The following is an 11021-nucleotide window of genomic DNA, read 5'->3' as shown; positions in this document are numbered from 1 at the left end:
GGGTATTACATGGATTTTCAGTGAGAAAAAGTGCATTTTTAGTTTTAGGGGTGCGCACTGCTGTCTGCTGACTGTAGGTCAGCAGTTAATAATAGTTTTATGTTTACCAGTAGTTCAGCTACATTAATTTAGTTTGCTGAGTGCCTATAAAGTCAGAGGCCAAATGTCACTTCATTATTACACTATGCTGGCTTATGGATGTTACTTCCTGAAGATGACAGCCATTTTGCAACAGGGTGTAGAGAAACCTTTCCAGCGACTGTGACTGCATTTCTCCCCCCAATTCATTCAGCGTTCTTCGGGTTCCCCATAGCTTGGAATAGTTTGGTTCGCTAGTAGTAAAATATAGAAACCATAATCCTTAGCTGTCTAATGTGCTTCTGCACCAGTCAGACCAACAGGCCATTTTATGGCTTCTGTGGGAAACACTGGCTTTTAGTCGAAGGGTAAAATAAAATGCATTGCAAAGCTACGACTACTGTCCACTAACATGGTCATAGTGCTAATGGATACCATAACCTTTTAGCTACTACCCTGTATTACATGCAGGTGTCTTATTGACCATAACCTAAAGATATATATTAATAATATAAACACATACACATTTACATGTATAGGATTTCAGAGTTTTTAAAATCGCTGTCTTCAGCATTGTAGAATTTTAATTTCAAGGGATTTTGATCCACTCTTTCAAATCTTCATCATGATGTTGTAAAGCTGAAGAAACGTCCCGGAAAAAATAAAATCGAACTTCAATGATGAACCACAAGAACAACTCTGAAGTCACTGAATATTCAGTGTAAAATGAAACACCCTTAATAAAATATATAGGTTTGCATTACAGATAAAATACTATCTATACTCCTTTAATTCACGGTTCTTTTTACCGGCGAAAACAGATTTCAGATGAAGAGCCTTGGAAGGTCAGTCTTGCAATTTTGAATTAATTCTGGTCCATGAACACAATGGAGCAGCTTTTAAATGTCATGCACAAGGGTTTTTCCACTACTTAGTATCCAAGTATTTACATTCTTTTGACTGTTACGGTGAAACCATATGAAGTGCAGTACATTCATTCTAGTGCTATTGCAATTGGTGATAGAGGAGTTTAAACCCATTCATTTTTCACTTTGGGATTGCTGTGTTGTACAGAACTGACAAATTTAGCTGTTGGTGGAGTCTGGATACTGCATCTCTGTGCTGAATACTTCCTTGTAGAGTGGAGGAAAGTTGTGCACTGTTTGTGGGTGTAGCAACTTGAATAACTGTAGCTTGTCCACATGGAGGTTGCATACAGACTTCAGCATGGATAACTTGGATATCAGCTGTTGAGGAGGAAGAGAAAAGACTGCAGTGAGTATCAGGAAGAGCTTCTTGAAAACATTTTTTCTAAATCATGTCAAAACAGTAGATTTTTTTTTGCTTTGGAACCTCGAAATTACTGTTTGGGATATTAAAATATGAGCACTTAATGCTTTCTATGAAATTTCTCTGTCCACTCTTAAAAATGGTGTTAACAGCGTCATTAAAATAGCGGACAGAGAAATAAGATATTAAAGTTCTAGGCTCAGATGTCATGTTGAAGTAAAATTGACCCGGAGTATTGGACCATTCACTCCCAACTGGTATTGAACAACTCGTGTTGACTCAGGCACATGTATGATCTAAACTGACCCTGATGGTGGGCTGGAAAATATAGCAGAGTCGAGCAGGTTGTGTTGGTAACTGAAGAGTTGGCATTCGTTTGGCATTTGAGAGCTTACTCTGCAAGACTTTTGTTGTGGTTTCAATGGGGTCATTTTAACCTAACTTCCCAGAAGGACACCCATGGTATTGGGTGGAACATCGGTTTTACACACCGCCCAATATTACTCTCTACTGACGTCAATGGAGAGTTAAATCGGGCGGGGTGCAAAACCAGCGTTGTGCCCGCTTCCAGACAGACGGGTTAGGTTAAAATTGCCCTCTATGCCGTAGGTTTTACCCACGAGCGGTGTTCGGGCAACAGGCCAGCAGAGCAGGCTGATTGACTGCCTGATATTTAAACGTGAGGCCATTTTGACATCTTGGCCTCATTAACATTGGGCTGCCAGGCCAGTGGGTGGAAAACGAGCATCCTGCGGACCCGGGCCTGCTGCAATATCAGGCGGCCTGGCTGGCTTGAAAAAAAGCTAGGTCCGGGGGAGGGGGTGGGAGTTCTGTTCTTGGTGGTGGGGTAGACCAGGTTCAGCAGCAGCCCAGGTTGTTTCTGTGGAGTCCAGAGGCGCTCCCGGCCCCACAAAAATATATTAAGACTTGCCTGCTGTGCTCCTTTTCGATTGCACCACCAGTTGTAACTGTACAGAACACATGCTCAGCCCAGTTGAGTCCTAAAATGGCAGCTGGTGTCATATGTATGTCCTAGGACATCAACTTGCATATGAAAAGGGGCCTACCACCTGACTAAAGTGGGCCCTTCATCTACCCAGTGGTTGGCCCTTGAGAATTTCTCATTGGCAGGGACGGGGCGGTATGTCATACCTCACCATTTTCGGGGCACTAGCACCCTGTTTCCGACTGACTGGAAGCCTCAAAATCTCCCCCTATAATTTCTAACATGGTGTGACAAATATAAATGTTAACTAAAGACTTCAGAATCAGATTAACTTGCATCAGTTCACTGTAAAACAACCAGTGCATACTCCAAGCACCATGGACACCTTGCAGTCCTGTTGGATGTTTTAACATATGATTCACACGGCCTTACTTATTCAAGGCGGCAAATATTCCAAAATTAACATGTTCTTCATATAATAACATTTTAAAAATAAAGTGTGATGGAGATTGTGCCCCAGAAACTAACATTAACTGTACAATGTGTCTAATACCTTGAATTGAAATTGAAAACAGCCACAATTTTATTGTTATAGCCACTGTGCTCATTATATTCCATGAACCATTTTAGTTGTTTACTTTTATTAACTGGACAAATCTTTGCAAGTTGTTTTTCCTAATTTTCTAATATTAAATGCAGTGCATGACAAATGTAAATATTTATAAAAGGAAAACCTATCATTTAGTGTGGGATTAGACACGTTCTGCTACTTCAGTTGTTGATTAGGTTTGTGATGTCAGTTATTTGATGCAAAGTGAATGTGACAGTAAGCAGCCTGAATTAAGATAAATTTTCAAGTGCATAGAGGAAGGGATGATCAAGCAATTCAAATATGTAACAGACATCATGGGGGGAATTTTAAACTCTCCAAGGCAGTTTTAACAGAGGCAGGTCGGGGGTCGAACGACCAATCACTCTCAGGAGACTAAAATATTTTCAGAAGGCTGCGTGCCTCAATTTTAACTTCTTTTATTTTATTTTTTAACACCTGCAGGCCGGGTTTCCCAGACCTTGGAAATGCTGGCAGATGAAAGGAGGTGAGAAAGTCCGGATCCAATAACAACAACGTGCATTTATATAGAGCCTTTAATGTAGTAAAATGTCCTAAGGCGCTTCACAGGAGCGTTATAAAATAAAATTTGACACCGAGCCACATAAGGGGATACTAAGGCAGATGACCAAAAGCGGTAAATGTCTTTACAGCATTGCTTGCGGGCCAGGACAAGCAGGAGCTCCGGCCCACCTAGCTTCCCCGTTTACCCCCTGCGATCAGCCGCATCCCATGTTTAGACCCCGATCTCTCCTCGATCCAAACCGCAAAGACCCCTGGCTGGCTGTCGGACGGGAAACCTGTTGAAAATTTTTTTTAAACTGGTCCTGCTGTTAAATTCGGCAGGACTTGTGGGAAACTCGTACTTCTGGGCTGCCCGTTCACAAATTCCCCCTGCCACTCTCTTCCTGCCTCGGGGCCCATGCTTCCAAGTTCTGTAAACCTATTTCATCGAACTGATAATTTAAGAAAACAGTTAAAATATAATTTTTGCACACAAAAATAATAGCCCTTAAAAATGGTCACAAGGAGCAGACTGCACTCTGGTTCAAGTATTCACATTCAGTTTCAGAAATTTACTGACATTTTTGCCAATGTAACACAACAGAAACTAAGAGCACCAAAGAAAATGCTCCTGAATCCTGAAGTACGCAGAGCTGCTCTGCTCAGATAAAGATTATATTTGGGATTAGGATTACTGTAGAGGGGAGATAAAAATAGCCAACTGGTAAATCTTTCTCCAAGAGCTCAATTAATCATTCATTCATTCAGCAGTTCACCAAAACAAAATTGAAAACACGTAAGAAAATCACGGTCTTTGTGTTGTCAGACTGCTTGTATGATGACCAGTCATGCCCTTTAGCTAAACAGAGGGAAGTCCAAAGCCATTATCTCCAGCCCCGGCCACAAAGTCCGTACCCTTGCTACCAACGGCATCCTCCTCCCTCGGCTATTGGGAAGGAATTGAACTCCTGGGTGTGATACCAGAGGCTGGGGGTGGGGGTGCTGATGGCCATCACGCCTCAGCTGATTTCAACGGCCGCACCTCATTTACATCCTGCTAACCAGCTGCCTGCCCGACATTCCTGCACGTCTCGCCTCCACTAAAGAAAGTTTTTAGAAACATAGAAAGTTAAAGCACGGAAGGAGGCCATTTCGGCTCATCGTGTCCGCGCCGGCCAACAAAGAGCTATCCAGCCTAATCCCACTTCCCAGCTCTTGGTCCGTAGCCCTGCAGGTTAGAGCATCCCAAGTGCACATCCAAGTACTTTTTAAATGTGGTTAGGGTTCCTGCCTCTACCACCCTTACAGACAGTGAGTTTCAGACCCCCACAACCCTCTGGGTGAAGAAATTTCCCCTCAAATCTCCTCTAAACCTTCCACCAATTATTTTAAATCAGTGCCCCCTGGTTTTTGACCCCTCTGCTAATGGAAATAGGTCCTTTCTATCCACTTTATCTAGGCCCCTCATAATTTTATACACCTCAATAAGGTCTCCCCATAGCCACCTCTGTTCCAAGGAAAACAGACCCAGCCTATCCAGTTTTTCCTCATAGCTAAGATTCTCTACTCCCGGCAACATCCTTGTAAATCTCCTCTGTACCCTCTCTAGTGCAATCACATCTTTCCTGTAATGTGGTGACCAGAACTGCACGCAGTACTCTAGCTGAGGCCTAACTCGTGTTTTATACAGTTGAAGCATAGCCCCCCCTGCTCTTGTATTCTATGCCACGGCTAATAAAGGCAAGCATTCCGTATGCCTTCTTAACCACCTTATCTACTTGGCCTACTACCTTCATCTGTGGACATGCACTCCAAGGTCCCTTTGTTCCTCTACACCACTCGGTGTCCTACCATTTAATGTGTTCTACCTTAGAGGGCCTCATCATCTTCCCCACTAGATTTTACTGGATGGGTTGCCTGGTAGGCCGTTAAAATGCCATCGGTGTTCTTTGAATGTCACAGAACCTTTATTAGCATATATTAATCCTACCTGAGGTTGGCGGGGGGGGCGCTTTGGCTGCCAAGAAAAAGGGCCCAGTTAATATAGCGGCAGGTGGGAATTGAGTGGGAACGGGGTGGTAAGTCTTTGCACAGCTATTTGAACTGCATGCCTGCCCCGGTTAAAATTCCCAGGTTAAGCAAAACTGGTCACAACCTTGGTGATCCATTCTGCCTTGAGCTGAGCTTGACTCCATATCCTCCCCATCACAAAGACCACCTACTTCCACCTCCATAACATTGCTTGCCTCCATCCACCACATCTCATCTGCCACTGAATCCCTCATCCATGCCTTTGTCCCTTCCAGACTGGACTAGTCCAATATTCTCCTGGCCATTCTTCCATCTGTAAAACTTAAGTCATTAAAAACTTTGTTTCCTGTATCCCATCCTGCACCAAGTCTTGCTCGTCAATCAATCAGTCCTTACTGGCCGATATTGGCTCCCAGTCCCCCCAAAGCCTCAAATTTTAAATTCTCACCTGTGTGTTTAAATTCCTCCATTACCTCACCCCTCCCTATCTCTGTAACTTCCTCTAGTGCTACAACTTTTCCCTGAACTCTCCATTCCCGACTCCAGCCTTGGGCATTCCCGCCCTTCGTTCCACCACTGGCCAGTAGGCTTGCAGACAACTACATCCTATTCTCTGGGATTCCCTTCCTAAACCCGCTCTGCCTCCCTGTGCTCTTTTCACTCCTTAAAGTCCACCTCTTTGACCAAGCTTTTGATCACCTCGAATAGTTTTTTGACTTGGTGGCCATTTTCCCCCCCTTACACTTCTGTGATGTACCTTGGAACATTTTTCTACATTAAAGTGCTATACTAATGCATGCTGTCGTTGTTGTTTATCTGCAGTTGATTGTACTCTGTTGCACTAATTTCTGTGTTTATGACCCCCACGCTGTTTATCTCCGGAAACAAAACATTCTAACTTACAGGTAAGCGGACATATCAACATACCTTTGATAACTTGTCATCATCCAGGTGATTTTTGTGAATGACATGTTGTAATGCCTCATAAATCTTGTCCTGTAGTTTCTTGACTTTTCTAGCTTCGGTCAGCCAGGGTCGATCTTCAAGAAAAAGACAAAGCGAGGCATTATTCCACACCTATAAAAAAAACTGTTTGGAAAGGTAATGGACTGGCTGCTTATGAAGCCTCTTACTAATTTCTTGTATGGCAAACCCAATGGCCATTCATCCAATGTCTGTATAACATGTGCAGCTCAGTTTATAGAACAATAAACATTCACTAAACACCAGTCCACATTAATTTATTTCTCCCGTTGTTGAAGAAATATTCACCTTTTCAGATCAGACATTAAACAAAGCCCCAGTGTGCCTTTAGAAAAAGATTCCGTGGCACTTTTTAAAAGACAAGGGGGGAGAAATTCGGTATCGCCCCGTTTGGGGCGCAATTATCGGCCGGGCGCAAAGTTTAGCGCCTGGCGCAAATTGTCACCTCCAACTGCAAACTTGGCTTCTATCAGCTCTGGAGGTGATTGGAGCACTAAATCAGGCGCTGCACACCTCTCTTAAGGCGCTAACACCGAGGAGCGAGGCGCTAACTCAGATCGCAGGCGAAGCTCAGGTGATGTCAGTTAGCAATGAAACACAGACACACTGTTCTAAAAGGGAATGGTTGATCTTGCTCTCCAGCCACACCCTGCTCATTGTAGCCTTGAATCTTGGCCTGGAGAGACCTGCACATCAAATCTGCTGGAAAGGACAATGGAGTGGCCCAGGGAAAGAGCTCAGAGTGCAGCCCCCATAGTCTCTTCTAAATCGATGCGAGGAAGGTCAAATCAAAAAGAACCTGCAAAGTGCTGCTCAGTACCCAAAACTCCTCAACACAGCGTTGATTCTCTCCAGAAGGCTCTCTCACTTTCTCAGAATCGCTCCACCATTTAATGAGATCATGGCTAATCATCCAAACTCAGTACCCTGTCCCTGCTTTCTCCCCATATCCCTTTAGCCTTAAGAAATGTATCTAACTCCTTCTTGGCTATATTTAATGAATTGGCCTCAACTGCCTTCTGTGGTAGAGAATTCTACAGATTCACCACTGTCTGGGTGAAGAAATTCCTCCTCATCTCTGTCCTAAATGGATTACCCCTTATCTTTAGACTGTGACCCCTGGTTCTGGACTCCCCCGCCATCGGGAACATCCTTCCTGCATCTAGTTTGTCTAGTCCCGTTAGAATTTTATAAGTTTCAATAAGATCCCCTCTCATTCTTCTAAACTCCAGCAAGTAGAAGCCCAATCGACCCAATCTCTCCTCATACGTAATTCCTGCCATCCCAGGTATCAGTCTGGTGAATCTTTGCTGAACTCCCTCCATGGCAAGAACATCCTTCCTCAGATAAGGCGACCAAAACTGCACACAATACTCAAGATGTGGCCTCACCAAGGCCCTGTACAACTGCAGCAAGACATCCTTGTTCCTGTACTTGAATCCTCTCGCTACGAAGGCCAACATACCATTTGCCTTCTTAACCGCCTGCTGCACCTGCATGCTTACCTTCAGTGACTGGTGCACAAGGACACCCAGGTCTCGTTGCACTTCCCCTTCTCCCAATCTATTGCTGTTCAGATAATAATCTGCCTCCCTGTTTTTACCACCAAAGTGGATAGCCTCGCATTTATCCACATTATACTGCATCTGCCATGCATCTGCCCAATCACCCAACCTGTCCAAATCATACTGGAGTTTCTCGGCATCCTCCTCACAGCACACACGCCCACCCAGCTTTGTGTTGTCTGCAAACGTGGAGATATTACATCTAGTTCCCTCGTCTAGATCATTAATATATATCGTGAATAGCTGGGGTCCTAGCACCGATCCCTGTGGTACCCCACTAGTCACTGCCTGCCACTCGGAAAAAGACCCCTTTATTCCAACTCTTTGCTTCCTGTCTGCCAACCAGTTCTCTATCCAAGTCAGTACCTTGCCCCCAATCCCTTGTGCTTTAACTTTACACGCTAATCTCTTATGCGGGACCTTATCGAAAGCCCTCTGAAAGTCCAAATACACCACATCCACTGGTTCTCCCTTATCTATTCTACCAGTTACATCCTCAAAAAATTCCAGTAGGTCAAGCACGATTTACCTTTTGTAAATCCATGTTGACTTTGTCCGATCCTGTCACTGTTTTCCAAGTGCTCTGCTATCACATCTTTTATAATGGACTCTAGCATTTTCCCCACTACCGATGTCAGGCGTTTTCTCTCTAACAGCTTTTTTGAATAGTGGGGTAACATTAGCTACCCTCCAATCCATGGGAACTGTTCCAGAGTCTATAGAATTTTGGAAGATGACCAGCAATGCATCTACTATTTCTAGGGCCACTTCCTTAAGTACCCTGGGATGTAGATCATCAGGCCCTGGGGATTTATCGGCCTTCAATCCCGTCAATTTCCCTAACACCATTTCCCTACAAATACTAATTTCATTCAGTTCCTCCCTCTCATTAGACCCTATGTTCCCTGACATCTCTGGGAGGTTATTTGTGTCCTCCTTTGTGAAGACAGAACCAATGTATGTATTTAATTGGCCTGCCATTTCTTTGTTCCCCATTATAAATTCCCCTGATTCTGACTGCAAGGGACCTACGCTTGACTTCACCAATCTTTTTCTCTTCACATATCTATAGAAGCTTTTACAATCAGTTTTTATGTTCACTGCAAGCTTACTCTCATACTCTATTTTCCCCCTCTTAATTAATCCCTTTGTCCTTCTTTGCTGAATCCTAAACTGCTCCCAATCCTCAGGTTTGCTGCTTTTTCTGGCCAATTTATGTGTCCTCTCCTTGGATCTTATGCTATCCCTAATTTCCCTTGTTAGCCATGGTTGAGTCACCTTTTTTGTTTTATTTTTATGCCAAGCAGGGATGAACAAATTCTGTAGTTCATCCATGCGATCTTTAAATGTTTGCCATTGCCTATCCACCGTCAACCATTTGAGTGACATTCCCCAATGCATCCTACCCAACTCGCACCTCATACCATCGTAGTTTCCTTTATTTAAATTCAGGACCCTAGTCTCCGAGTCAAGTACTTCACTCTCCATGTTAATGAAGAATTCTATCATATTATGATCGCTCCGCCCCAAGGGGCCTCGCACAACAAGATTGCTAATTAATCCTTTCTCATTACATAATACCCAGTCTAAGATGGCCTGATCTCTAGTTGGTTCCTCGACATATTTTCTCAGCTCCACCCATACAGATTCCACATCATCAGAGCCAATATCCTTCCTTACTATTGTGTTAATCTCCTCTTTAACCAGCAATGGTACCCCAACTCCTTTTCGCCTGTCTTTCCTGAATATTGAATACCCCTGGATGTTGAGTTTCCAGCCTTGGTCACCCTGGAGCCATGTTTCCATAATCCCAATCATATCATATCCGTTTACATCCATTTGCGCAACTAATTCATCCACCTTATTACGAATTACCAGGTTGGTCTACATAACAGCAGCTGCATGTCAAAAAAAAAAAAAAAAAAAAAAAAAAATCGGGTATACTTGGGACATCCTGAGAACGTGATAAACCTCTTTATAAATTAAAGCTCTTTCTTTAAATTTGTAGCATTAACTTAAGGCTTTTGGCCTACAATTTCAGTCAATCCTGCCTTCATTCAGGAGGGTTGCTCAGTTATTGAGAGGGTTGCTAGGTGGGTAATGGGCAATAGCTCAACATACCTTGGAAAGAGCTAACATCCCATTTATATATTGGCAAATATACAAATTAAAAAAAAAAAAGCAAACTTAAATGCATGCTACCTTTTCAGTTGCTTGCTATAACTTAAGGTGTTGAAATAAAATAGTAGCACTATCTGGGGCCATAATTTGCGGCCCCTATGGGTGCGTACGAGGTGCGCATGCGCCCGTAAGGGCCGCTCAAGTTCCGGGTTTAGGCATGCGCCGCGCGTGCGCTAATATTTGGGACTTGCGATTTGTTCTTGGCGCCCCCCCCCCCCCACAAGACTAGACTGGCAGAGCCCTATCTGGGGAACTTTCCACAGAGACGTAACGACAGGAGATAAAACATAAAAGGGGGTCATTTAAAATAAATTCTTAATTATGAAATACCTTAATTAAGACCATGTTTTATCAAAAAGATCATTAACTGATCTGATCCAACAACGATAAAATTGCACAGGAGTTTCCTTGTTGCCAGTACTTCCTGATCAAGGTTGTTCGAAATTTGACTGTTTTCATGGCTGCTGTTCCATTTTTGTATAATTTAACTGAACAGCAGGTATGTGAAAATCTATAATTAGGAGTGGAACATTCCTCTTTAAATGTAAAATAAGAGAATGTCTATCTGTTTTGCTCCATAATAACAACCTGCTCACCACAATCGCAATCTGACCACATGTGAAATGGCCAAGAGAAGGTGCACAAAATTGGGGTAAGTTGCATCTTCTCAGCTTTCTTCCTTCTCTGCCACACACATCCCTTTCAGGAAGCACTCTGGCTCCACTGGTTAGGTGGAGATGCATCGAGTGTGGAATCATGGCAAAGAAGCCATTCTTTGGTTCGATATTACTGAACCAACAGACAGCATCACTAGATTAAACAACAAAACACT

General features: G+C 43.4%; 1 protein-coding gene across 1 annotated transcript in view; it reads right to left on the bottom strand.

The window, feature by feature from the left end:
* Positions 1-448: 448 nt before the first annotated feature.
* The window catches only part of LOC147108140 (nuclear receptor ROR-beta-like), a 77652-nt gene continuing 67079 nt past the window's right edge, over positions 449-11021 (bottom strand). Inside the window, exons 9-10 of the mRNA XM_086004642.1 lie at positions 6387-6499; positions 449-1325 (exon numbers count right to left, since the gene is read on the bottom strand). Coding sequence (XP_085860768.1) covers positions 1164-1325; positions 6387-6499 — 275 coding nt within the window. The 3' untranslated portion in view covers positions 449-1163. The remainder of the gene's footprint in view (positions 1326-6386; positions 6500-11021) is intronic.

The sequence above is a fragment of the Somniosus microcephalus genome, chromosome 13 (genome assembly GCF_052327205.1).
Source record: "Somniosus microcephalus isolate GS21.2 chromosome 13, FLI_Smic_1.0, whole genome shotgun sequence".
Taxonomy (NCBI): domain Eukaryota; kingdom Metazoa; phylum Chordata; class Chondrichthyes; order Squaliformes; family Somniosidae; genus Somniosus; species Somniosus microcephalus.
The sequence above is the reverse complement of the archived record's forward strand: the minus strand, read 5'-3'. Positions and strand labels throughout refer to the sequence as shown.